At 47.7% G+C, this 27,788-nt stretch overlaps 3 protein-coding genes across 4 annotated transcripts in view; 1 reads left to right on the top strand and 2 right to left on the bottom strand.

Moving 5' to 3' along the window:
- LOC115408716 (insulin receptor substrate 1-B) overlaps positions 1–2,654 on the bottom strand; it is a 36,445-nt gene extending 33,791 nt beyond the window's left edge. Inside the window, exon 1 of the mRNA XM_030119607.1 lies at positions 1,862–2,654. Within this exon, the coding sequence (XP_029975467.1) occupies positions 1,862–2,201 (340 nt within the window). The 5' untranslated portion in view covers positions 2,202–2,654. The remainder of the gene's footprint in view (positions 1–1,861) is intronic.
- Positions 2,655–6,649: 3,995 nt separating this feature from the next.
- LOC115408791 (arf-GAP domain and FG repeat-containing protein 2-like) lies at positions 6,650–16,523 on the bottom strand. 2 transcript variants are annotated; one of them, XM_030119719.1, is made up of 14 exons: positions 16,082–16,522; positions 15,149–15,242; positions 13,929–14,044; positions 13,600–13,744; positions 13,241–13,361; positions 13,048–13,152; positions 12,242–12,274; positions 11,164–11,445; positions 10,112–10,184; positions 9,973–10,016; positions 9,719–9,811; positions 8,657–8,776; positions 7,821–7,891; positions 6,650–7,726 (listed from the first exon to the last, which is right to left on the bottom strand). In XM_030119719.1, exons 1-14 carry the CDS (start codon positions 16,246–16,248, stop codon positions 7,679–7,681), a joined length of 1,512 nt encoding a protein of 503 aa, XP_029975579.1. In that variant the 5' UTR covers positions 16,249–16,522; the 3' UTR covers positions 6,650–7,678. The 2 variants fall into 2 exon arrangements, with proteins under 2 accessions (XP_029975579.1, XP_029975585.1); XM_030119725.1 differs by lacking the exon at positions 12,242–12,274 and having other exon boundaries at positions 16,082–16,523.
- Positions 16,524–19,987: 3,464 nt separating this feature from the next.
- LOC115408738 (arf-GAP with coiled-coil, ANK repeat and PH domain-containing protein 1-like) overlaps positions 19,988–27,788 on the top strand; it is a 15,699-nt gene continuing 7,898 nt past the window's right edge. Inside the window, exons 1-8 of the mRNA XM_030119647.1 lie at positions 19,988–20,350; positions 23,820–23,877; positions 24,544–24,663; positions 24,776–24,829; positions 24,915–24,973; positions 26,441–26,624; positions 26,700–26,744; positions 26,820–26,915. Coding sequence (XP_029975507.1) covers positions 20,298–20,350; positions 23,820–23,877; positions 24,544–24,663; positions 24,776–24,829; positions 24,915–24,973; positions 26,441–26,624; positions 26,700–26,744; positions 26,820–26,915 — 669 coding nt within the window. The 5' untranslated portion in view covers positions 19,988–20,297. The remainder of the gene's footprint in view (positions 20,351–23,819; positions 23,878–24,543; positions 24,664–24,775; positions 24,830–24,914; positions 24,974–26,440; positions 26,625–26,699; positions 26,745–26,819; positions 26,916–27,788) is intronic.

The raw sequence follows: 27,788 nt of genomic DNA, 5'->3' as shown, positions 1-27,788 counted from the left end.
AATTCCTGCGTCTCCGGAGGCCGACATCTCACCATGCAGGCAGCGAAGGAGCGAGTGTGTGCACACACACACACACACACACACACACACAGGCGGCGAGGCGGGGGGGCGACAGAGAGGAGGTTCAGTCAACACAGAGACGCCATAGATGTGAAACTGTGTATGAGCTGCGCATACCGGAGGAGGGTCATTACAGTCGAGAATCCTGACAGAGTATGGTGTGTGTGTGTGTGTGTGTGTGTGTGTGTGTGTCCAAGCTATTTTCACACATGCAATTGGCCATGAAGCTAAAACTCCCCTTCCTGGCCACAGCTCGCCCGATGTTTGTACACACAGTATGGATGTGCATGCAGGAGTGTGTGGCCTCAAATTTATTCCTATTTTTCATTTTTTTCCCCCCCCTGATGTGAAGCCACAACAAAACGCCCGCCGGCGGCCCGCCAGCGGCCCGCCGCAGCCCCGCGTCGCTGTCGGCGGGGACGATTTACAACGGGGAAGCCAACGCCGGTCGCAGAGCGAGAGCTGCTGAAGCCGGAGACCGACCGTCCGGTTACCCAGGAGGACCGTGCAAACTCACCCGCCGAGCCGCGGCCCGTGAAACAGGGAAGTCCTGCACATCAGAAGGTAAAAGGGGAAAAACAACAAGGGATGCAAAGCCAGTTTCTCACAAAACCCTCAGACTTGCATCTCCGCTCCAACATCTGTCTATTCACTTTCCCGTCTGGCGGAAACTCGCCAAATACTTGGGGAGGAGCGGGCCTGAAAACCCCGAGTCTTCAGAATCCAGCTCCAGGTTGGGCTGAAAGGTTTCTGGTCGGCATAAATCAGCGGCGGGCGCTTCGGTATCTTTACGGCGTGAAATGAAAACAGAAGCGCGCTCTGTATCGGCTTTGGCCTCATTCTGAGTCCTCCAGGTGCCTCCTTTCACCCCCGCACCTCCCATCAGCTGCTCTTTATGTAAGAGGGCGGCGGGTCGTGTGTGAGAAGCACCTTGAACTTGCGTCTGTTTGCCAGGATTGCGTCACTTGTCCCTCGGCGGCCCTGTCTGGTGTCTCACGTTGGACCGTGGGGGGGGGAGGAGGAGGAGGAGGAGGAGGCTGAACAGGTGATTTCAGAGTCGCTGTGCTCACCAGTCCAGCTCCTGACAGCTGTGTTTACACAGCGAGATGGACTCAGAAACATCCACTGGGGTGATTCTTTTTCTTTTTTTTTCTTTGAAAGGGGGGGGGGGGGGGAGTTGTGGCTATTTGATGGGACAGCATGAGCGGGTGGTCAGACACTGAAGTGCCCCCACCTTTATGTTGGGTTTCCTCCTCTCCTGGATCGATACCGGGTTTGGATCCTGCACCGTCAGCAGCTGATGGGGGACAGAAAGCTCTCCGCTCAGCGCTCAGAATGAAGCGACGAGAGGAGTCCGAAGGACAAGTGGGAGCAAACACCGAGTCTGACACCAGAGTGATAAGGACTGGCTGAGAGGATAAGACCCACACGGGGCAGTTTGAGGGGAGGGGGGCGCGTCTTCACGCAAAACTCCAGCCTCAGTAAACAGCTGCGAGCCGCTTTTAAAGAGTGAAACAAAACAAACAGCGCGCATCTGAACATCCCAAACATTTCAAGCGACCTCGGAAAAAGACTCCCAACTCCGCAGCTATGTAAACTTGACTTGGCAGGCTGCGGTGATTTCTTAATAAGCCCCGCGTGCGGGTGAAAACACGGTTAATGAAACACGTCCCGATCTGCAGCGCAGCTCTGCGGGCGACTGCCACGTTTCTCCTGCAAAGCAACGCATCGGACGGGCGTGCACGTGGGCTGTGTGTGTGTGTGTGTGTGTGTGTGTTGTTTTGCGGGACTCGCTGCTTACTTTTGCACTGCAGGTCCACCATGGCCTGGTACCAGTCGTCCTGGTCCGCCTCGCTCTCCGCGGCCACGGCGAAGCTCTCGGCGCGCGTGTACAGCACGATCATGTGCTTGTTCTTGGCGTCGGCCCGCTTGTTGATGTTGAAGCACGTCTCGAGCGCCACGGCTCTCTTGGGCACGGGGGCCTTGCCGCGGAATTTCTTCTCGCTCTCGTAGTACTCCAGGCGGGCCGGGCCGCGCTCGGACGCCGCGCGCAGCACGAAGTAGCGGCGGTGCATGGACTTCTGCTTGCGGAGGTAGCCGCTCTTCCGCACGTCCTCGCAGCTCTCCGCCTGGCTCTCCATGGCACAGGGAGAGGGGGGGAAAATATTTCTAGTAATAATAATGATAAAATAAAGAAGTTGTTCTCGTGCCTTGTTGTGGAAGTTCAGCGCCGCGGGTCACACATCCTCCCCCCTCCCGCTCCCCCCGCACAGAGGAGAGAGGTCCGCCGCTCGGGCTCGCTGTGCGCGCGGCTGCGGGTCTCCCCCTTCCCGTCGGGGACTGTTGTTGTGTCGGATCCGCACAAGTTTTCCAGGCTGCTCGTGCGCGCGGAGAGCACACGCGGCGCGGCTCCAGCTCCCGCTACAACTACTACTCCCGGCTGCGCTCTTTCCCGGCGTTTAATCCCATCTGACTGCGGTCTGTCGGTCCGTCTGCCCCCCTCCCGCCCCGGCCTGGCTGCCCTGCCTGCTGCGGGAGCCGTGGCGGTGCGCAGCGGCTGCGTGCGTGGAGCGGCTGCGCGCGTGGAGCGGGACTGTCACTCACTGCCGCACGAGTACTACTCTGGAAGGAACACGGTGCGTTCGCGGACCGCCCCGACGGCTCGGACAGCGCAGCTCCCAGAGAGCCACTGCTGAAAGCCCAAACCCAGACGACCTCCTCCTCCTCCTCCTCCTCCTCCTCCTCCTCCTCCTCCTCCTCCTCCTCCTCCTCCTGGACCAAAAAGTGTGTCCAAATGTCCAAATGCAGTTTGTTCATCCTAATCTGAATCGATGAGTCTCTTTCTCTCTCAGAATGAACTCTTGTTCACTCCAGCATGTGGTTATTGTAGTTAAAAACAGTGTTAGTTGGTACAAACAGTGTGCAAAATGTGCAACGACACTGTTAAATCCTTCATTAGACATCGATTGAAATTCTTTATATGTAATTCAACTATGTGCAACACCTTTATGTATCATCTGCACTGGATAAAATCTCCAAAAGCTATAATACTGATTAAAATCACAGCATAAGTATCTGCAGAATCTTCATCCTATTGAGCACTGCGGTGTGGCTGCATAATTAAAGTGCATACATTTGAAAACTTGCAAAATATTTATAAGATGAGCGATAAGATAAGGCCTTTATTGATCCCACTTGGGGAAAATCAGCCATCAGGGCAGCTCCAGGAAAATGAGCAATAATGAATATTAGAATATTCTAAATATTTTAAAGATGGAGACAATTACAATTTCGATAAGAGACGCAGACCAGTGTGTAGATTCAACCAAATTCATACTGAAAATGTATATATTCACAGCATAAGGGAATCTTTAATCTTTCTATGTGGGGTCGGTGGTCTTGAACATTTTATTAGGTATGAATGAGATGTGAATGATAAGTTTGTTCAGCTTGCTCCTTTAAAAAGAAGGATACAGATCCCCCCCCCCCCAAAAAAACACAACTTTCTCCAGTAATTGGACTATTTGCTTCATTATGTTTATTTGTGCTTGTAGCACAGCTTTGCACAAAATGTGCTTCCCTGTTCCAGTTTTGTTAGTTACTGTTTATTTTAGGATAAAATCAGTCTTCAGAATAAAATACAGCCTGATAAGATCAGCGAATGAGTGCAGGCATTCCGTTACTCTACTACAGTTTATTCCAGTATTTATATTCCTTATTTTTACTCGTTTCATTGTGTTTTTCCACCACAGAGGCTGAGCTGAACTAAATGGATGGAATGATTATTTATAGATTAGATGAACCTTTTGTGCTTTATTCGGTGCGTGTCGTGCATCACAAATGGGAAAGAAAAGAAAAAAGGAATCCCCGGACAAAAACATACAGAACTAACAGGTATCTTGGAGGCGAAAATGTGTGAAAAAAAAAGATTATTTATCAAATATGCGCAGTATTGTGCCTCAGCAAAGAAGTTTAAAGAGTATTTCTTTAGCAGTGAACACAAAAATGAAAGTTACACGTGGTCTTGCTGAATCTAGATGAATTATGAATATAAACCACACAGAAATGACCAAACTAACACAAAAAGGTTCAAAGGTTAATGCCTCAGTGTCCACGATTACTGCTATTACTGTATCGTAGCATATTTTATTAATGCATCCTATGAAATAATAATGCCATACACTATAAAGAAAAAAAATCTCTATATTTAATCATAGGAGCATAAATAATTATTCATTCATTCATATAAATAATTACTTTAGTGGAAGCGTCACTCAAATCAGAAGCAATTTCACTTTTTCGAGCCGCGTCCAAAGATTCAAAGTTTTATTTACACAGAAATCTGGACGCCGACCTAAACACACCAGATTATCGCTGGCACCAAGTGTGTGCGTGCGTGCGTGCGTGCGTGTGTGTCTTGGTTTTTGGACTATGCACCATGTCAGGACAAAAATAAATACAGCACGGAGTCACAAGATTAGATAATAACACGGGACGTGTCCAGCACGGCCCTGCTTTACATAACTATTGCTCAATATAGAAATATAGAGAAGTGAATTAGATTTATTAGGTAGTGAAGAGACATTCATCCATCCATCCCCCACGGGATGCTGCTGATCACCTTCATTTTTAAATAATTTCCCCTCATTTCTGTTTTGTTCTGCTGCTGTACCCTGTTTTCCCTCTTCAGGCAGTTTTTGTGATTGAACTTTGGGTTTTCCTGAGGTCAGCTTCAGCAGTGGGCTGTATTTCCCACTGTACGTGAAGGCAGCATCACTTTCAGCCAGTGTGTGTGTGAGTAGCCTATGTGTGTGTGGTAAATAGATCCCAGTCTTGGCTCGTCCATGTGCCCATCCTGTTCTATTTATTGTAAAAATCCCCCTCTGCCTTTTATCGAATTGTAAATATAACACAGTTTCAGCAGCTTTCTTCTGATCCTTCCAGAACAGAATTATTAAACAATAAAAAAAGACAACATAGCACTGAAAATAACAGAACATAAATAAAGGGTTGAATGACCCCATCAGATTTTTAATCGTGAACAAATTCTTTGCTAAAAAAAAAATAAAAGGATAAAAGAGGAGCCACAGTGCCACCCAGACTGTCTGTGATCACACTGTTTAGTTCTCATTTTCTCCCTCTTCAATCTGTCTGCTGCTCGGAGGAGCCTCCATCTTTCTGAAGTGTAAATCCAGCCTAAAAAACGCCGCTCCCGCAGAACATCACGGGAGACGCGGCGGATCCGGATACCTTGCATGAAAAAAGAGGGTTATTCTCGTCATTCTCGTGCCTCTGAAGCCCTTTTTTCTATCTTGGTGCCCGGCGCTTATGCAGTATGTATGTTGTTATGCAATATGCATCCAGGAGTAACCTTGCACACGAGGTCAGAGGAAAGTGGACGCCACGCGCCGCCTGCTGGTGGGAACTGGAATTACTTCAGCGCTCAGCGAGATCTGCGGGGAATTTAAAGTCACTGTTTAATCTCAAATGCGTGTTTTTTGGATTAAGAGAGGAATTTAGAGTAAGCAAACAGAAAATCCACAGAGCACAGAGGATTTTCTTGCTGCGAGGAAGGAGAACTATCTTGACCAGAGCTACACAGACACATCAATTTAATTATAGTTCCGTAATAAACTTTAAATTTGAACTTTAAAGCTTTTTCCAGAGTATACACGATGAAAATATCTATATTTTCACACACAAAAAACAAATACTGTAAAAAAATGACTACAGTGTCAACACAAGGAAAGTTTTGTCAATGTATTCTGCTGCTAAATACAGTGAAATAAATTTTTTTAAAAAAAACCTTGATTTTAATTAATCCAACTTGATTTTGAATTCACCCTGACAGTGTGGCTTCAAAAGATAAGTTGTTATCTTTCATGGCAGCATCACTGACATCCCACCTCTGGTCTCAGTATTTTATTATGTCCTCTATGCTCTTTGAAGGAAAAAAAAATGTTTTCTTCTAAATTTGTTACAGTTTGCTTGGTTGGCCAGATTAGAGCCTCTTGCGGGCCATTTTGTGGCTCACGAGCCTTATGTTTGACCATCACAAGAACGATGCTAAAAGTATAAATGCTAATGTTTAGGGTCATCCTTTATTCTCAATATTCTTTTCATTATTTAAAGCTTTCTATCATACTTTTCACCATGCCTCTAATAATCTCTCTCTTGTCTTGCTGTTTGTGTATGATGAACGTGAATATTGAATATCTTTTTAATTCAAAAAGTATCAAACTCATCACAAACCGTCATTATTAACTTTGTTTGAACTTGTGAAAACAGAAATACATATTAAAATGTGACTCTTGAAGGACACTGGTGCATTAATGAATTATTGAGGTTCTATAAATACAATTACTCTGCAGTTTCTCCTTCAAAATGCATGTGATTAAAGTCAGTATTGTAGAACTGGACACCTTATCAGTGAATAAAAATAAGCAGAAAAACATTCACAGGAAAATGAAACCCCCGAGAAAACGGTTAAGAAGCAACAAACTGATTTTATGAACATGAATATTTGTCATTACAAAGACGTTACATGAGTCTTTTGTCTTGTTTTGTCTTTTTTTTCCGTTTTTAATAATTTTTGGCAAAATAATTGAAATCAACTTCGCCTCCATGTCAACCGAAAGGAAAAAAAAAAAATAATCGAAAAACAAAAACAAGCGAGAAAACATTTTGGTCCGGTACATGAAGCGATGTAGTTCTGTTATTATTTTTTTTTTTTAATACACATTTATAGTTATTCTCAAATTGCTTTTACATTCAGTAGCATCTCCGTTTAGCCCTCTAAGCGCATGCAGCCTGAGAGTGGGACGTGTAGATCAACCTTCCGAGGAAATCTGACATAAAAGAACAGTGACAAATGCAAACACACACGCGCACACACACACACACACACACACACACACACACACACACACACACACACACATTCTCGCTAATCCACATGCATCAGGAGGCTGTTAAGGCTGTTAAAACCGTGTATGGGAGGTGGAGACGCCGGCTCGGAGTCCCACCTGGACTCTGGTTTGGACCACTGAGATTCAACAGGTTTAAAGCAGAAGACAACGCCGACATATTTACTGGTGGGCTGGGTTTTTTTTTTTCTGGTTCTTTATTTTTTTATGCACTTCTAAAAGCAGGAGATGAAAGCAAAATAGCAGCAGCGACGTGTGTGTGTGTGTGTGTGTGTGTGTGTGTGTGTGTGTGTGTGTTATATGTGTGTGTAAAGTGTGCATCTCTGCAGAAACGGATGGAGGCGCGGTTTTGACTGGAGACTCCCACAGAGCCCTGAGGTGGCGTCTACTGGCACACACACACACACACAGACATACACACACACACCGGTCCACACGTGTCACCGGGTACAAACACAGCAGGCCGACACTCTCACACACACACACACACACGCACACACACACCGAATCCAGGATCACATTCGCACGTTATTTTTCCTTCACAAACACGTAAACACAGACGGATCGGAGGGGGGCGGGGGGAGGAGGGGGGCGTGGAACCCTCCCGGGAGGGGTGGGAATACTCCAGAGGCATTGAAATGGCAGCAGCTCCTCAGGTTCTCCCGCCGTTCCCAGAGCGGGCCGGACGGCGGTCAGATGAAGGGGTTCTTGGACGAACTCCGACTGGGGTAGACGTTTCCCTGCAGAGAGAGAGAGAGAGAGAGAGAGAGAGAGAGGCGGCGTGAGGAAGAGCGGCGTGCGTTTGAATTGATATTGAAATCCGCCGACGCTCACCGTGAACGGGTTCACCGACATGGGCCGAGGAACTTTGGGCTGAGAGTCGGAGGCGGGGAAGGAGGCAAAACCTGCACCACAGAAGAAGAGATGAGACGTTCTGTAAACCGCTGCATCTTGTTCTTAAAGGGATACTTCACCATTTTGGCAAATTGGCCCATTTAGCGCAATTCCTTAGTCATTTCGAACAGCATGCTTACTTTTTTCTGTGAGGGCGAGCTGTTGTTTATTCAGACGTGAGTCGGGGAAGGTTTTCGGGACGGACACAATGGAGGTGAACGGTATTTTTGGTTCCCCCTCGTCAAACTCATCAAATACACAATCCAACGACCCCAAAACACTTTGGTGGACACGTTACAATCCGCACATTCACTACGCTGTGAAATATTAACGCAAAATTACCAGATTGAGTTGTTTATGCGAAGATTGCTAAGACGGAACTACTTACTAAACATGGCGTCTGGGCGTAGTGATTTCAAAAGAAAAAGTAGTTCCCAGTATTTGCTTCAGTGTCGTAACGCTGCAATATTATTTGTTGGTGTTCCACAGCGTAGTGAATGTGCGGATTATAATTTGTCCACCAAAGTGTTTTGGGGTTGTTGGATTGTGTATTTGATGAGTTTGATGAGGGGGAACAAAAATACCATCCACTTCCATTGTGTCCGTCCCGAAAATCTTCCCCGATTCGCCTCTGAATAAACAACAGCTCGCCCTCACAAAAAAGTAAGTATGCTGTTCGAAATGACTAAGGAATTGCGCTAAATGGGCCAATTTGCCAAAATGTTGAAGTATCCCTTTAATGGCACATCCATCCGGGGTGCCGCTTCGAGCCTCACCGTTGGTTTCCTGACTGGTGGCTGACTCATGAGGAAATGCATTCTGGGAGGCGGGCGCCGGGAAGGAGGCGGACGGCGGAAAGACGGAGGTGGGCGAGGTGACGAACGCGCCGGAGTCACCTGGAGGGAAGAAGAAGAAGGAGCAGAGACGAAGGGAGGAATCAGGCCGGCGGCTGCTCTGGAATGAAAACTTTCTGTTTGAGATGAGCCGCCGCAGCGTGGATGAAGACATGAATAGGTAATGGAACTGAATAATTAAAACACAGCTGGAATAGTGAGTCAGATCTCTAATCATAGAACGCTGCTTCGTTACTCACTGCTTAAAAGACATTTTAGCAAAAAAACCACAAGAATTCTCATGTTTCATATATCTTATTGTGGATAATGCTATTATTTTATTTCAGATTACTATTTTGTCAGATTACTTGTTTTATCAGTTAACTATTTGGTAAATTGTGCATATCTTTGTTTTCTTCTGAACCAGAAGAGTAAAATCTAAAGATCGTGACACAAAACAGGGTCAAATATGATTTTCCAGCATTTACAGGAGAAGCTTTTTTGATATTTAACGATATTTTAAATCAGAAGGTTGCAATAATACTCAAAAGGTTTCATTAAAACCATAATTGTGAAAACAGAGACATTTTCAACACATTTAATCTGTGACACAACAAAGAGAAACTCTAAATTTTAAATGTAAAGGTTATTATGGCACTGTTGGTATTGATGAACCTGGACTGTATGTGACCCTTGGAATAAAATATGTCAAAACTAATAATTGAAATCGATCAAATTTCAGTCATTTTCACAGTATTTCTAATAATAGTACAGATACAGTCATTTTCAGTTAGTTTACCTGAAGTAAAAAGTGAGCATTTTGCACAGAAAACCACTACAAGTGACACTTTTTACTTTTAAACATTCACACAGGAAACATAGTGAGAGATAACGCCGGATCATTTATACTTAATTTATGATTCTGTTCACCAAATACACACATTTTACTGGGCGATAAAGTGTCTTTTTTTTTCCCCAGAGGAGCTGTGGGTGTGAGTGGCTCACCTCCCGAGGCGTTGCTGAAGGGGTTACTGGGGGAGAGGGCGACGGGCTGCTGGGACGCCGAGCCGGAGCCGGAGCTGAATGGGTTGGGGAAATCTGAGACGACGAGGAGGAGGGGGGCGGGGGGGGGGGGAGACAGGGAGATAATTCACGGTGCGCCGGGTTAACGGGGTACATTCCTGCTCATTCAGAGCGTTTGACGTGAGGTCTAATCAGGGGTTGCCGGGCCGGACGGAGGGGCGACGCTCGGTACCTACTCGCAAAGGTTTGGGAGTTGGAAACAGCATCGACGCCGGGGGAGCTGGAGGAAAAAAAGAAATAAGAATTGTTAAAAACAATAGTTTAAAAGCATTAAAAGTTGGTTTGAGGATATTTTTAATTTTTTTGCCCCCCTACCTGGCAGGAGTGGAGCTGGACGAGAGCCTGTTGCCAAACAGGGTGCTGTACTGCGGGGGGCCACCAGGGGGAGCTGCAAACAAGCGTTCCAGAGAAGTCACAGGGTCACTGCAGCTCTGTAATCAGCCCTAATTCAAGGGATTAAAGCCCTGCTATTGTAATGAAAAGTGAGTTAAAACCCCACAAAGACGACAAACTGAAGAACAGAGTTACAAACACGCTGAATAAAAATACGGCCTTCGTGTTTGGTTTGTCATGAATCAAAGTGAGCCCAGGCAGAAAATCAATAACCCCCTCTCTCCGCCGGGCAGGGGGGAGGCCGGCGATGAGGGAGGAACACAGCAAACCTCCTGGTAGAAGAGAAGGCCGAGGGGGCGGGGGGGGCTCAGAAACTCACATGAGTTGTGAGCGTTAAAGCGAACCCGGCCCGCTGACTGTAAGACCTGGAATCAGACCCGGAACGATCCGGAGCGAACGCAGCCGACGTAACTCAGCCGCTAAAAGCCTTGGCATTTGGAGTACGGATGTTACGCAACCCAGCTGAGCTGGCTGTGACAATGTGCATCACACACACACACACACACACACACACACACACACACACACACACACACACACACACACACACACACACACACACACACACACACACACACACACACTCTCAGAGTCTCCCTCTGCCTCTCTGCTGAGGTCTGGGAGGCAGAAACACTCCCATTGACAAGACAACGCCACCCTTCAGCCAGACGGTCATAATGAGGCTACTTCTGAAGTTCTCCGGCGTTTCCCGTCACCGATACGCGTCACGATGCTGGGTAATCGCGTTAAGCGTCCCAAACGAGGTTTTTCCGCCTGTTCTGAATGACTCCTTTTAGAAGGCGGCTCGGCCAGCTACCATCAGCTGACTGGTTTCACTGCAGGGTTTAAACAGCTGCACAACAGTGAGGCTGGTGTCAAATTACACGCAGTCACATCTGCAGTATAAATATCTTTAGGATCATATTTAAATGACTCCGATGGGGTTAAGGGTCAACTCCTCAAACGTGTCCTACCTGCGGTCGGTGTGGTTTCCGAGAAGACGCTGTCCAGCTGGGACACCGCGGCGTACCTGTCCTGGGCGTTGGCGTTGCTCACCGGCGCCGCCGGCGTCTGCCCGACGACGGCAGGCTGCTGCTGCTGCTGCGGCGGCGGCGGCGGCGGCTGCTGCTGAGGCTGAGACAGAGACTGAGGCAGAGACGGCGGCGGCGGGTGGCTCAGACCCCCGAAGTCCACGCTGATGGACTTGGGGAAGGCTCTGAAGGGTCCGCCGGCCCCCGAGGCCGACACCGTCCGACCTGAGGGCGCGGAGACAAGTCTGAGTGGATTCAACGACGCGTTTGTCTTTGAAGAACACATACATGTAAGTTAGTGAGGGCTGCGAGATTGTCAGATTAAACCACTTTGGAAAAAAGCGCCTTGTCATGTCAGATTCAAGCCAATTCGTTTCTTTGCGCTAAAAATATCTCAAAAATGTCGTAATGATGCGAACACGTCAACCACATGAAGAATGAGCAAAACCAACAAACAACAAACAACAAACAGCCCATGACTGGAAGAGTCTGACAGTGTCATGCTCGGTTAGCAAAGCCGTGCTGTAGCGTTAGCTAGCTGTCATGTGCTCAAACAGAATCTTGCGCATGGAGCCAGGCAGATCACATTCAACATCACTGCAGGAGGCGAAGCAGGCGTCGGGAGCAAAGCATGCTGGCTCCAGAAATGTAAACAGGGCGTGTTTGCTCTGCGTCAGCTGAAGGCAGAGGCCTGACCAGACCGGACACCGGGAGGGTCGTCTGCCTGGTTCTGGTTTGGGACGCTAACATGCAGCGTGGGGCTACAGCTGCGTCCCACATAATGTCCGACGCTCCCAACGCCGGCGTGGTGCGAAATATCAGCGGCCTAAAAATAGCCTGGCTTCAAAACCTGCTCTTGTTTTTTTCCTTTACAGGGTGAATTCAAGTTAAATCTTTCCTCAGTCTGCCCAGAAGCCAGAGCGAGGGTCGCAAGCAAGCCAGGCGCTCCGCAGGGTCGGCCATCGTTCATCGCAGCCATTCAGCACACACTCAGCAGCAGCGTGGCGCCGCCGCGTCTTACCTAAAGTGAAGTGGTTTTTGAACGAGCTACTGGCTACGAGGGTCAGGTGAGACAGACAGGGGGACAGGGGGACAGAGGAGACGCGTCACTGGCGTCGCACGAGGCTCGGTCCCTCGCGAGACTCGCACAGTTTGCCAAAAACAAAAACCGAGCGACACAGTGACGAGCCCAGAGTGAAAAATATCCACCCATCTACACATTCAGGACAGCGTGCCGACGCTCGTCATGCTACGAGGCTCCGAGGAACAGAAAGAGGTTAGAACGGCGTTTTTTAATTTCCTCCTAGTCTTTAAAAACGGGACTCAAATTTACAGCCGACTCGTTTTCGTCTGAAATCAGCAGAAACTTTCTGTTGGCTTCAGATTTGATATAAATTAATGTTACTGCAACCGCCAGCAGGAACGTGCACAACATTAAATCTTATATCTTTTTTTTTTTTTCTTTTCTTCATTTTTGAGATATGGAGGCTTTAAAAGCAGGCGTATCCTGCCAAAGCTCGAGTTTCTCGAGACTCTATGTCGCTTAGATGTTGTTATTTTTTTACTCTTAAAATTCATCCACCAGCTCTAAGATTGTGCTGCTTAATATCAATTTTAATGCTTTTTTTTTGTCATAATTATTCAAGATCCTGCTTTAATTCAGATTTCCGAATTTACTTCCTGAGACATACTAAAGAAAACAGGTTTTTCTCTGGTCTGTTTGTCTGCTAGGGGGCGCTATCGGAATGTGATATAAGCTGCAGATTTATTATTATTATTACAGCAACTTCTGAAAAAGAAAGAAGCACAGAAAGACGGAAGCCTCACCTGAGGGTCGTGGGAGGGCGGGGAAGGAGGGGGCGTGGCTCTGACCCCCGAGTCCTGAGGACAGCGACCCGGGCCGCTGCCGCTCGATCCCACACAGGGTGGGATCTGCGTCCGGAAACAGATTTATGAATGAGTAATGAAACTTGAGCCCAGAGAGGACTGTCTTTCCATCAAAGATCGATCGACCTCTGACCTTTCAGAGGGGGGTCCCTGAAGCTCTGGGAGCGCGAGGGCCGGGCGGTGAACACGTCCGTCCGCATGTCGGCGGGCGAGATGGCGGGAGGCCGATCCCAGGGCGGCAGCTGGGACTGGGACTGCGGCAGACGGGAGGCGGGGGGGGGCAGAGACACAAAGGCAGGCGGGGTCGGTCTCTTTCATCCTCTCTCAATAATTCATCTGCAGAGGCTTTGAAGCGGCGGCGACCTGGAGCCTCCGCCAGCGCCGCCGCGGAGGAAGTCGGCCCGGGCCGCCGCTTCACCTGCTGCCCGGGGCGCCTTACACAACTTCTCACATTCTACTTCCCGTTTCCGCCGCATTCTGCCGGACGCTCACCATTGGCCTGGCCGGTCTGGCGCTGGGGGGCAGGTTGTGGGCGGGGCCCTGGCCCGGCAGGGGGCCGTGGGACGGAGGGACGGCCTGGACGCCCGGACTCCAGGGACCCTCCACGTCCCTCCGGTTTTTACTTTTGGAAAAATGCCTGCAGAAAACACAACATACTGAGACACTCTGCACCTAAACTGTCTCAAACCTGAACTCAAAAACTTCCAAAACGTCAATGAAGGGTCGAAAACGATCAGTGGAGCCTCGGCCGCTGGCCTCCGAGCCTCGGCCGCTCCGCTGGCGTCTGCTCGCTATGTTTGACGACGGGGTCGCATTCTCACCATTTTTTCTTCTCGTATTTATCCTGGAGGAACTCTTTGAACTTCTGAGAGTCCTTCATGTCGGCGCAGCCGTCCGCCTTCGGGTCGAACACACACAGCCAGGTCCTCCTCCCGACCTGAACACACACATTTTACAAAGAAAAACAAAGCTTGAAAACACACACGCACACAGCGTCACAGTCAAATTGTGTTTAATTAAAGTCTAAAAATCAAAGCAGAGTCCGTGTTTCTGCGCCGACATTTAGCCCGAGAGCCGCTCCGATAAACACAAACAGATTGTCTCATCAGTGATTCATCCGGCGCAGAGAGTCAGGAGAGCAGCGAACACCGACCGCCGCCGGTGAATCAGCGTCAGGCGGATCGCTCGCTCAGAGAGAGACCCGAACGACACACACCTCTGGCTCCCTGCACATCACACTCCACCGTCTCTCTCTCTCTCTCACACACACACGAGCTCCTGAAACGCTTCAGCTGTGTGATATAAGCTCGGGAGTGAGCGCTGCTGCCCACGCCAGCGAGTCCCAAAGCAGACCCTCGCTTTCACATCTGAGACAGATTCAGAGATAGATTCACCGTCCACTGATGGGATTGGAAGCTGAACTATAGGTTTGGATGAGACGGCATGAAAATACACCGATTAACAAAAATCTCTGAACACTGAAACGTTTGGGCCTCACAGAGAGACAACCTCGTCAAATGCTGGCAAAAGGTCACGTCGAATCAGGCTCGTTTGCCTTGAAGTGTATTTTTTTTAAACATTCATGGCGCCAAAAAAAATGCTCGTCCGTGTTTAGAAAAGATAAAGATTTGAGTAAATTTGCGCCTTTGTTTGGTTTTCTTGCTCGATAGAATAGATTCTATCTAGACTTTAAAAAGGTGAAGTCGAGGCATCCGGGATGTTCGTTCTGAGTCGAATCAAAAAGAAAAAAAAAAACCAAAACACGGGCCTCATTTCATGCTCGGTGAAAGTGAAACTTCACAGCTTGTGGGTGACGCTCCGGCTCCAGGAAACGGTAGAGAGCGTGAACCGTTTATACCGACGCGTCTCTCTAAATGAGGCTGCGCTCGGTTCACACTGCTGGGAATTCCCTACTTTAAAAGGGCCGATCTGCAGAAAATTCCACAAAAGCTACCAAACCGCCGAGGCCTGAGAGGCTTAAGTGAGTTAAAAAACAGAAAAGCAGGTGCATCGTGGGAAACCCCGGCGGGCCATCGCTCACCTCGTTGCCATGGTTTTGAAGAAACTCCACTTCCTGTTGGGAGAACGTGGTCATGGAGATAGACTTGACTCTGTGGGGGGGGTTGAGGCCTCTCCTGGGACGCAGGGGGGGGGGGGGGGAGACAGGGACACATGGGGGGGGCGAGAAAAAAAAGAAAAAGAAAGAAAATGTGAGGATGTGCAGCGGGCGAGCGGAGGAGGAGAGAGAGGAGTGTGTGTGAGTGTGTGAGGAAGGGAGGAAGGTGCCACACACACCCGGATGTGACAGAGAAACGTGTGTTTTTCGGTTACTAGAGGATCCCCCGGTTTCTCCATGCTGGTGGTGGGGTTGGGACACACACTCTCACACACACACACGTAGTGGGACTCTGCTACTTGTGCAAGACTGTGCAAACTGCGTTCATGACTTGAAGTGCTGAAACCGTGTTGGGACTGTAGGCTGAAACATGCACAACCAAATGTGAGCGCGCACGCGCCCACGCACACACACACACACACATACACACATACTGGACATGAACCTAGAGATGGTGCTGGGGGGGGGTCAAACCTGCACCACGGCGACATGAAACTGGAAAATGACCAAGCTGTAGGAAGACACGCACGAGAGAGAGAGAGAGAGAGAGAGAGAGAGAGAGAGAGAGAGAGAGAGAGAGAGAAAGAGAGGGGGCACTGCGTAAATTAATGTGTGCACTCAACCCCGGCAGCCGCACCGCGCCGACACCCCCACCCCCTGCTCAACGTGGAGGAACAAGAAAAACACATTTTGCACCGCGCGCGTGTGTCCGGGTGGCGCATGGTGCAGTCTCCGGCCTGCTGCTTCGCTCTAATCGCTCCTGTCAGGATCGGCGCGCGCGCCGCGTCCTCCTCCCCCCCCCCACTGATGCCGAATAAAACCTGCAAGGCTTGTTTTGGCGTTCCGTTGTTTACTCACAGCATTCCGGAGCACGACGTGCACACGAAGCTGCCCACCGTGATGTCGGTGTAAGTCACCCCGGGCTGGCTGCACTCGAAGCAGTGTTTGTTTACTCCGGACTGGGCCAGCTCGCGGACCTTGCGGGCGCAGATCTCCTGGTTGTCCCGGTGCTTTCGGTTCGACATTTTTTTTTTTTTTTTTTTCCTTTCCCGGGCCCCGGCGTCCTGACAGGACAGGCACGGCTCGGCGTCTCCCCGGTCCTCCCGGTCCTCCTCCTCCTCCTCCTCCTCCTCCTCCGCCGCCGCCTCCTCCTCGGATCACTACGCGGAGCTCTTCACGCCCGCATTTTATTGGAACGGCGATGCGGCTCCGCTCCAGCCCCGACGCAAAGCAACGCGGAGGACAGGCGCGTGAAGGCGGAGAGAGAGAGAGAGAGAGAGAGAGAGGCACAGAGAGGGAGAGAGAGAGGCGCGTCAAGACGCAGAGACGGAGGCGCGTCAAAGACGAGCGTCGATAGGCGCGTCAAGGCGCAGAGAGAGGAGGAACGCACACACACACACACACACACACACAAATCTGACACACACACACGCACGCACCACATACTGCCTTCACAGTAAAAGCAAATAACAGGTGGTCCTGCAGATATCAGTCGCATTTTCACTCCGCGGCGGCGTGTTTCTTTAAAAAACCCTGTGCCAATACAAGCACTGGTTATCTCATCAAAGCTGTTTGTAGGTCAGGGTATTTTCCAGTTGTTCTGCAGCAAATCTGCTTTCAGCAGGTCGCCGTGGCCTAAAGGTTCAGAGAAAATGATTAAAAAGAAACAAAGTCGAAGTATTTTTTAGGTATAAAGTGAAGGTCAGAGCAGCTTAGTCTCAACAAGACAGCAGATGGTTTGAAACTCCACTTGTTTGCCTTTTGATTTAGGCTTTTTTGTTTAGTTTTGGTGGTTTGTTTGGAGGGGGAAAAAAGTAGTATTGGAAAATCTTATTTTGGAAGCAGATAATGGTTCGGTGGATGTCGACAAGAGTCTTCATGTACACATTCCTGCAGACAGCCTCACTGGGCGGCTTTCCTGATAACAACAATATCTCCTTCATCTCCTGCTGCTGTGGCTCAGATTCCAGTTTCAGCCCTGCTCTTGCTGAAAACAGTGAAACACCCAGTATGCCAGACAGAATTGCAGGAACTTATGTGGAAAATTGCAGCTAAAGTCTTTCATAAGGGCCACAACAAATCCTCCTGCTGGCCGGGTGTGGCCCACAGGCCACATGTTTAATACCTCAAATCTAAAACTTTTGAATATGTGGGTTTTTGTCAAGATATTACTAAAAAATTAGTACTTTAGTGCAGCCATAATTTGCCCACCGGGACTCTTTCATGTTGAAGTTGTAGATTTTGGTTTCCTTTCATATCATAAATACATTTCAATGGCCCGTAGGTTTACAAGGTTTTAAAATATTTGACTTTTTCAGCCCTGCTACAAAGTGCAGCTTCACCGAAACGCCGAATTCGTCCTTTGCCCTTATTGATTCGACTCTTAGGCCGTTTTTCTTGCCGTGGCGTGCTGTTTTGAAGCCGTCCTGAAGTCACGCAGTGCGCACTGTGTTTCGAGCCTTTTACTGTGGAAATCGTCCTGGATGTGAAGCGTCGCGCGCTGCGCGCTTTGAAGCGCGAGAGGATCTCCTGTCACTGAACACAACCTGTTCGATCCAATCCGTTACATTTTTTTTTTTTTTCAAAGTAAAACGTCCCGGGAGGAGGCGCGGTGTTACGCGCGCTTGCGTGTGCGCTCCAGTTACACGCACAGACGCGGGCGCGCGCAGCGCCGCACTCCTGGCGCCCCCGGAGTGACGGACAGGCGGATTATGGTTTCCAGCCCAGAAACAGACAGCTGTGGAGCGGCGGTGGAACACTAAAACCTGTGTTCAAGTCATAAAAGAAGGCTCCTGGCTTTTTATTTTTCTTTAAATTCTCTTTAAATGATCTCGTCACACATGTTTTTATCGAACAATTTTTTTTCAGAGACATCAGGTTGAATGAAACGCCCCAAACCTCTTTGTCTCGAGGGATCATCCCCCGGATTATTTATTTTGATGAAGCAACATGGCAACAACAGGCCTTTACTACGCCCTTTCCGTGACGCCTGAGGAGAAATGTGAACCTTCCCTTCTTCCCGACAGAGACTGGAGCGGCTTAATCTGAAACCTGGCGAGTTAAAGAGTCACGACGGGGGATTTTCAGGGTGAAAATCTGATTTATGAAATGAAAGAAAACATCAAAACAGTGACCTGCCAGCCTGCAGTGGCGTAAACTGGACGGCAGAGGGCGCCAAACCACCTGATAGATAGATAGATAGATAGATAGATAGATAGATAGATAGATAGATAGATAGATAGATAGATAGATAGATAGATAGATAGATCTGTGTAATTTTGTTTGTTTGGTCGTTCTTTGGTCTTTTCTTGTTGTTGTTGTTGTTGTTGTTGTTGGACATGTGACCAGTAGAAGTTGGGTTATGCCCGCAGGAAAAATAAACGTGACTGAACAGGCTCAGCTTAAAATAGAATAGAATAGAAATACTGTATTACTCATAGAGGGGAAATCCTTTGCGGAAAACTAAGACACACATTTAATTACACAGAAAATAACTATGCTTCATAGTTTCGATTGAATCGGCATCATCTCAGCAGCTTCACTGAATATATTTTATATATGCCATTTATTACACTGATTGCTCTGTGTGCCTTCTGAATTGCCCCTTGGGGACAAATAAAGTTTTTTTTTTTTAATTTGAATAATCTTTACAAGAATGGATCTTTGATTTACTAATTTTTACTAAACAGTTTCGACCTGCTGTCTTAGTTTAAAGCGAGTATCTAAAGGTTTTATGTGTATTATTCCCTAAATCACTTTCATAAAGTCAGTTTTTTTTTTATTCTGGATCTTTGTCTTTTGTTGTTTGACTTATTTATTGAGTAAGAAATTTGTTTATTTCTGAGTCAAAACATTATGGTTTGTTTGTGGTTGTTTTTTTTTTTTTTGTCTAAATAATGTAAAATCCACAAAAAACATTCTTTTTTTTTTAGTTTGTTTTTTGTTAATGACTGCTGTTTCCAGTGTATCCACTGTGCGTCGCCATGTTTTAGGCCACGCCACAATTTAAATGGACAAAAACTTTTGACAACAAAAATGCAACTTTTTTTGAAAACGGCTCACAAGCCGGAACTTTTCATAAAAGACGTGACTCTTTCTCTAAAGGAGGGGATGCAAAGCTGAAGTTGTTTCCATTTTGCAGAAAATTGTATTAAAACCATCTATCTTCTGGTGATTTCTAAATATATTCAAATTAATTCATCTTTTTTTTTTTATTGTTTTGTGTCTCTAACATTCTAATTACATAATTTTGACTCGATAGTGACACATTCAAAATATAATTACATAATTCCAGAGCTAGGCTCCCACGATGATAAGCATGCAGGCACGTGCACACCTGTCCTCTCGCTCCACCTTTGCTGGCAGCGGCCTGAGGAGGTAATGAGCGCAGAGTGGGAACCTTGGACTGGAAGCAGCTCTCATTACATCACAGCAGCATAAAACACAACACTGACAAGGCTGCCAGACAAGAATACACACCCAGTTTATCTCAGTGGATCACACACACACACAAACACACACACAAACACCAAGCAAACAAGCAGTGAATGAAATACTACATGGAGTTATAATAAGAAGTTATGGATTAAAGATCTTTTTAAAGACATGATGCAACCTGATGATGAAAAAAAAAAATAAAAAAAATAAAACAAGCTTGTAGTTCAACCTCTCGTTTACTGCAGTTTCCTCCTTCAAGACCACAACGTGCCACGAGTGACAAACCCGGAAATGTTGAGAAGAGAGGGCTGGACTTGGAGAGGAGAGAGAGAGAGAGAGAGAGAGAGAGAGAGAGTCCGCATCTCACACAGGAGCTACGCTCATCTGGAGGGCTGAATTTTCCCGGATAAGATGGTAATAACGCAGCGAACATCGTGACAAGATCTGAAAAAAGCAAGAGGATCATCCACGACAGGAGTACAAATTAACAAGAAGGGGAACATTGAACAATGCGCGAAGCGGCCGCCGTGGAGCCTTAAACCCGAGAAGACTGACTGTCAGAGTCCTCCGCAAAGAAAACAGGCGTCTGCTGGTGATTTGGAGAATTAAAAAAAAAAAAAAGGAATTAAAAGCAGGGATGACAGTGAAGCTCGACTTTGAGGAGTGTCTGAAAGACTCTCCGCGCTTCAGGTAAGAAGTTCACCTGCGCTCTGTTACGCACGGAGGAAAATGCGGCCCGACAGTTACGCACAAACATGGAAACTCTGGCAGACACTTTTAATGTGAATTTACATGTACCGGTCTAAAATAGCTGCTTTTAAACCACATTTCTCAGCCAAAAAAATGTTTAAAGTAACTTCATTACAAGTTGCATGTGAACAAAAGTAGATAAAAAGTTGGATTTCTGTTTAAAACACTTGATCAATGTACATTTGATTTTCAGAGGAGATCAAATTTTTTAAATAAAGCTCAAAATACTCCTACAAGTACCAGAAAAATAAATTACAGTAAACTGATTCTTCGTAATTCACACTACACAAAGCCAGCCTGTTTTACCCAGAATGCCATTTAATGACAGTGTACATTCAGAGGTTTGGATTGCTGCGGATCAGCTGGGAGGAATGCACTGATGGTGTGGACACGGGTTCGATCCCCATGAGTCAAGCGCTTTGCAGGACATTGAGACTGCTGAGGTGGTAAAATGTGTCATAAAAGTGAAGTCAGTTCACCACTGCTGTTGGGGCGAGTTAACTGTGAAGAGAAAACAAACACTTACGCTCTGAGGCGTTTTACAGTTACTTTTAATGGTTTTGTAAGTTATAATCAAGAGAGAGTGGAGTCCTGACGCAACCCCTGGCATGGAGACGTGAAGCACCACCAGAAGCCCCACCAGGGTCGATCTGGTGAACAAATTAGGAAAAGAAAAATTCTATTTCTATATCAGTGAAGTTTCTCTAGCTAATTCATTTTCTTCAGTGGCTTTACGGACTGAGATTTGCTATGAAGAGCCTGATCCATCAGCTCCACCCTTCACATCTGGTGCCTCATATAGGTTTACAAATAATTAACTTTAAATCATAAAAATCCCCAAATCACTTTCACTTTACATCTTTCACAAGTGTGCTGGCGTGACGTCGGTTAAAGCCATGTGGACGTCTTCTAAGCACGGTGAAAACACGATATAGATGTTTAATAACTAGGCCTGAATCCCCCTCAAATGTGACAGTTTCAGTTTCTATGTGTCTCTTGACAGCTATGAATCAGTGTGAAAAAAAAAATTGCATGTGGCGTTCCTCAAGGATCCATTCTCGGGCCTCTTACATTCATTTGAAGCATTTCCAGGTTCTTGCAGAGCGCTCTGAACCGCTTCCTGTCTGAACGACGTTGCATAATTAAACTAAATTTACCTTGCCTCGAAGCGGCACGGCCGCGGCTGACACGGTTTGTTTCCTAGTAGAACACCTTCCTCATTCGCCATCTTCAGCACTTTTACTCAAACCGTTTCGCCACACGGTTTGGCAACAACAACTTCCCCTCCAACACCACACATCGGTACCATCGATTTTATTCCATTTTATTCTATTTTCCCCGTGACGCCGGGCGGCAGTCGCTCTCCCACCTACCAGACTGTTTTCAGTCATTTAACCTTTAAGTGAGCGGCTGAACCGCTCAGCCACAGGCCCGTCATGAGCCTACACACACACACACACACACACACACACACACACACATTTCTCCACACCTTTCACCGAGCTCTCTGATGCTGCGCGGCGTGACGTTAACACTCTGGTGGTCTCTCCTCTGGTTGAAGTCACAGCTTCACACCTTCTTTCCACTGTTACACTTCAGAAAACTCTCCTCTTCTGCTTTCTTACATCAACATAGCTTGGGTTCATCGTTTGTCGAAGCTGCAGTTTATTACTTTTCACTATCAAAATACAAACTTTACAAAACATTGATTGTGATTTTAATCTAATCAGATGCTTTGGTGGTTGAGTAGAAGCTCTTTCCCCTGCTGTGACCCGTCTGTCCCTGTCATACCGGAACTGCTTCATCTCTTCGTAATGTTCATTTCATACATGCTTCCAACATTGTACAAGTTATTTCACAAGGCATCCTGCTGTCTGGCCTCACTGAAAGGTCGCACTGCGACATGTTGTCACGGTGCTGTTTCTGACGAGTCATGGTTTTAGATTTGAACCAAAGGAATTCCGGTTTATGATGCTACAGAAGTGGATTTGTTTTAGGAGATTATAGTTCAGTGCTGAGGTGTTTGTCAGAATCACACAAACATCCCTTCCAGCTGAGCTGCTGCGTGTCAGCGCCGTGCTGCCATTAATTTGCTTTCCACATCAGCATCTGGTGCAATCGAAAGGGAAGTGCCGCCGTGTGGGTGTTGCAAGCCGCTCGCCCGGAGCTTGGCAGGCCTCTGGGCGTGCCCTCGACGGTTTCTGGCTCCTCGCCTGACTCACAGCGGCCGCCTCAGCCCCTTCCAGCTGATCCGACATGTTCCTCTTCCCCCACCCCCCCGCCCTCCGCCGGCCTCGGTGGAAAGTTTGACGTCGGGACGGCAGAGAGAGAGAGGGAAGTTTGAATTCAGGTGAAAATGGCCGCCGACAGGCTGAGATTGCCGCTCCAGCGTGCTTCATCCGGTTGCTAAGGCAACCGCGGGGCGGGAGGGCAACAGGAAGTGGGGAGAGATGTGCCGAGGCGATCAACAGGAGACAGGAAGCCTGAAACCACGGCGGAAGCTCAGCCTCGGCGCTGTCTTCACTCGCTGTTTTGGTCTCTGTCAGACGCAGAGGAACGGACCCGTCTCTCGCCTGAACCCACCTTCACGCCTCTCCTCCTGCAAACCTCTGTTTTTAGACTCCTCTCTCTCCTCTTTCTGGAGCTGTCTCCTCATTTGGCACAACGTTTAGTCTTATTCCAAGAGTTCACGACCTCAGACGTGGGTTCAGGCCTCCCCACACTGACCAAACACAAACAGTAGCTGTCTGTTCAGGCCCTCCTCTCAGACTGTCCTCATTCTTTTCTTTTCTTTTTTTTTTGTTTTTTTGCTTCCTCCGCCTCTGTGTCTCTGTGTTTCTGTACTGTTGGTGGAAGGCAGCGGAAACCGCAGCGGGTACGAGGAAAGACTTGCGAGAGGCGCTAACCGTCGTGACAAAACGAGACTTTCTGTGCGAAGATTTCCTGCGACTTGTTGTCCTCTCAGCTCCCGGTGATTTCAGTGTCCCTATAAGCTCCTGAGGAATGCATCTTCCCCAATCTCGCAGAATTCCTCCACGCTCCTAAAATAGCTCGCGCGATCCAAGTGAGTGGAAGAAGACGCTCAGGGCGAAGTATGTGGATGATTCACTGAGCGTCAAACCGCTGAACAGCAAGAATGTGATGGAACGGGCCATGTGCCGTGCATGTGGGCCGAATGGATATGGCACAAATATTTGGGAATCCACAGAGAAGTGCAGGAATTTCAACATACTCTGCAAAAAAAAAAAAAGAAAAAGTATGCTTTTTACAAAATATAGAAGTTTTTTTATTCATTCTCCCACCTGTAGTTTTGATGATAGTGCCAGATAAAGCTGCAACAAGTGAATATATTATCATACATATATTATTACGACAGGAATAAGTAAAAAGACTTGTGTGTGTCTTTCAGAGCGGACATCGAAGTGGTCCAGAACGATGTGAGCGAGCTGGAGACGCGTCTGGAGAAGGTAACGAGCAGACCACGCCGGCCCACTTTCACACGAGCACCCACACACACACACACACACACACACACCCACACACACCCACACACACGTCAGTCTCATGAGAAGCAGCCGTGAAGTGAGAGCTCCCGTTGGTGTTTGAGGTCGTTCTTTCACCTGACGGCGATCAGGAAGTCGCTGCTTCCCCTTCTCATCATTGTCCGGCTGCATGTAGAACCACACTTTGTTCTGCTTCGCTGCAGCAGAGTGTTTTCCCCCCTTTGTCTGCTTGACATTCGCGCACGTTCTGGTTTAAGGTCTCGGCCAAATGCCACCTTTCTGCCTTCCCATGATGCACCTGGGCTGATTCACGCTTTCAGCTTTGGGGGGGAAAAAAAACTGGACTAACTAGGTTTAAGACCTTCCTCTTTTTACCTGCTCTGCGCACGTGCCCTTCAGCAAACGTCTCAAGCGTTTACAGACTCCAACAGAAGAGTCCCAGCTTTTTTCTTTCCCATTGTTGCAGAAAGAGGCTGGATCTAAAGTATAATCCGGTTTTTTGTTGCCGCTCCGCACGGCGCCGTGCTGCGACACGCTCGATCTGGAATACAATCTTGGGTAACGTCGGGCTGGAATTGCACCACGTTTGACGGCGACAGGTGTGTCCGTGTGAATGTGTGTGTGGTGCAGCTGGTGAAGCAATGCCAGGCCATGCTGGAGGCGGGCCGGGTCTACTGCCAGACCAGCAAGAGCTTCGTCAACGGCCTGCGGGAGCTGGGCCTGCAGTGCTCCGAGGACAAGATGATGGCGGTGAGGAGAGCGCTCCCACATACCGGGGAGTTATTTATACCCCCCGCCTTATCTCTGCTGACGTGTCTGAATATGGCTTTAAAGAAGAATTCACACAGTGTTTGTTGTGCAGGACTGTCTGGACACGTTTTCCAAAAAGCTGTCAGCGATCCTGGAGACTCAGGGGGTGAGTGTGTCCGTCTCTGACTTCGGCGCTCGGCGCTGACCTTCAGCACGCCACCCCTCACCGTGAGCGATCTGTCCGCTTTCAGGAGGTGATCGAGACCACGCAGAAATCCGTCAAGACCAAGCTGCAGAGCTTCGTGAAGGAGTGAGTGCTTCCTGTCTGTGGAATCCAACCCGCCCGCCATTAGCCTCCGCTTACACTCCCTCCACTCCCGTTAACGGGAACAATTATGCAGATTAGATAATGGAAGCTGTGGGAGAGCCTGAGATAACAGTCATTAGAGAAAGCTTTTTTTAATTTTGTGCTCAAATGTAAACAAGAGTGAAGAAAATCCATAATTTTCACTGTGTGGGTTTATACACCACATCATTTCTACCCATGAAGCTCTTGTCACCACAGTAATAAGCTCACCGTAGTAATATCACAAAAAGAAAAAAAATTATATAATATTGTCAAGGTGGCCTTGGATTATATACTGGTAGAAGATCATAGACACTGAAGGATGAAAAATAAATGAATGAATTAATAAGTAGATATTTGAATAACACATCAAATTAATGACTTTCTATTAAAATATACAGAGGAATGAAGTTGCTTTAAGGAGACAACGCTGCTCTTAAAGGAATACTCCGAAGATTTTGGACCCACGCCCTCTCCCTATCATTGAAAGTGAGATAAGCTCATAAATACCTTTTTTGTGTCTCTGCGTCCAGTGGCTGGATCCCAGCTGTTAGCATCATAGTTAGCTTAGCTCAATTACTGGAAGTCAATAGGAGACAGCGCCGGACTGACTAAAGTGAACAAAATACTCCTTCCAGTGGTCCAGGGGACGGCGTATTAGCACGTGAAGTAAATCCGAATGGTTATAAAACATTTTAAAAGACGTGTTTTCTTTTCAATCCGTTAAAATAATGTTTTGATACACACAGACCTGCACATGCGCAGTGCTCCGTGGAAGGATATACCGGAGCACGAGCACTGCGTATGTGCAGGTCTGTGCAGGCTGTGGAGGCTATGATGCTAACAGCTGGGATCCAGCCACTGGACACAGAGACACAAAAAATGTATTTATGAGCTTGTCTAACGTTGTCATGATAGGGATAGGGCGTGGGTCAAAAATCTTCGGAGTATTCCTTCAAACGCTTTATCGTCGCATTTCAAATCCACAACAAATGTGCAAATGTGGCCATCATCAGCACAAAGTGTCATGGGATTCATTGATTGAGAATGAAATCAAATGAACAGAAACGTCTCTTAGTTTTTCTCCTTATTTTCTTCCTTTGGTCACTTCAGTTTCTGATGTTCTCCGTGATAGGTATTTGCAGAAATATTCCTTATTTCTCAGCTTTTTCTTAAAAAAAAAAGTACATTAAATATTTCATTTCTAAACATTTACCTGCACAGAAAAGTAGAAATACTGAGTGAATTAAACCAACCAGACCTGTTGATCGGTAGTGTTTGTATTTTGATTCTCATGCTGCTCAGAAAAAGCTCTGAATGGAAGGTCATCTTTACTTCCTCAGTCTTCTCTATCATTTTGGCTTTAAATACTCAGAAGAGCCACAAAGGTCAAACCACACGGCCCTCTTCTTCTTCTTCTTCTCCCTCCAGAGACGTGCGCCGCTTCAAGGACGTGCGAAAGGAGTTCGAGCGCAGCAGCGAGGCCCTAGAGGGGGCGCTGGCCCGGAACGCCCAGGCCCCCCGGGGCAAGCAGCACGAGGTGGAGGAGGCCAGCGGCGCCCTGCTCAACGCCCGCCGGGCCTTCCGGTCCGAGGCCCTGGACTACGTCCTGGAGGTGGGAGCGGCCGGGCGCCGCAGTCAGGACGGGCTGCCTCGCTGCTCCCTAACCGCCGCTTCGTGTTTCTTTCAGATTAATGTGATCGAAGCCAAGAAGAAGACCGACATCCTGAATGCGGTGAGTTCTGTCACCTGGTTTTACTTTAACCGTTCTCCTCTGGATTTTGACAGTTTCCTGATGTTTCCTGCTCAGATGCTGTCGCTGATGGAGGCTCAGGCCCAGTTCTTCCAGCAGGGCCACCAGTCGCTGTCCCAGCTGGACGACTACCGGCAGAAACTCAACCAAGAGGTGAGGCTTTCCCGTCAGCACAAAAAAACGCCACGGCTGATGAGTAAGCATCAAAAAGACACTTAGTAAGAGGAAAATGTGTGTCAGAGAATGTGTAGTGGAGAATAGAGGTTTAAAAAATGCATGGAACAGCAGGAAAATGGCGATGCTGTGCAGACATACGGCTTGACATGTGTGTTTGGATAACAAACACGTGTTAATGAGGAAGATCATGCAGCTAAACTCATGATTAGACTGCGTCTTCCTCACGCAGAGGAATCACAGCGTGACACCACGCTTTTATTGTGACAGGAAGAAGGTGGCAACAACAGGAAATGGTTCACATGCTCAAGAGTGTGTGTGTGTGTGTGTGTGTGTGTTGCTTCCTCCTCTGGACTCTGGAAATCTTCTTTGTCGCCGCTGATCTCAGGCAGCATCGTATCGCTGCAGAGTGTTTCTGTTCAAACAGAATGAATCTGAGAGGAAGCTGAACGCCGGCCAGGCTTTTCCTCCCTGGACAGGAAGTGAGCGGAAGGAGAACGGGCTGATGCAGCAGATCGTAGAGAGAGAGAGAAAGAGAGAGAGAGAGGTGGAAATGAAACGCTGAGCCGGCCACGAGCTGGAGAATCATATTGAGACTCGTACTGAGAATCCACTGATCTCCCTGCAGCTCGACTCTCTTTAAGCACATTAACATGAAAGCTTAAATCCATCCAGCTCCCATCCTGCTTTATCCAGAGGTCAGGGTCAAAGGGCGCGCCGGAGTCCGGTTTCAGTTTAAGAACTAGACTGCTTTTTATTCCAAGATGCCTTCTTTTATCAATAAAATTGAGTCCAGTTTCTGGTTTTCCCGCCCACCGCTCCCGCAGTCTGAACACATGTCCCACGGTTCTC

This window comes from Salarias fasciatus, chromosome 3 (genome assembly GCF_902148845.1).
Source record: "Salarias fasciatus chromosome 3, fSalaFa1.1, whole genome shotgun sequence".
In the NCBI taxonomy this organism is placed as follows: Eukaryota; Metazoa; Chordata; class Actinopteri; order Blenniiformes; family Blenniidae; genus Salarias; species Salarias fasciatus.
The sequence above is the reverse complement of the archived record's forward strand: the minus strand, read 5'-3'. Positions and strand labels throughout refer to the sequence as shown.

What these genes read in the sequence shown, in the direction of transcription:
- LOC115408791 (XM_030119719.1), bottom strand. Translation starts at nt 16,248, where the DNA reads ATGTCGAACCGAAAGCACCGGGACAACCAGGAGATCTGCGCCCGCAAG. An exon ending in TTCAAAACCATGGCAACGAG is followed by an intron (nt 14,045 to 15,148) that starts GTGAGCGATGGC and finishes GTGTGTGTTCAG; the next exon opens with GTCGGGAGGAGGACCTGGCT. An exon ending in CAGGGACCCCCCTCTGAAAG is followed by an intron (nt 13,153 to 13,240) that starts GTCAGAGGTCGA and finishes TTCCGGACGCAG; the next exon opens with ATCCCACCCTGTGTGGGATC.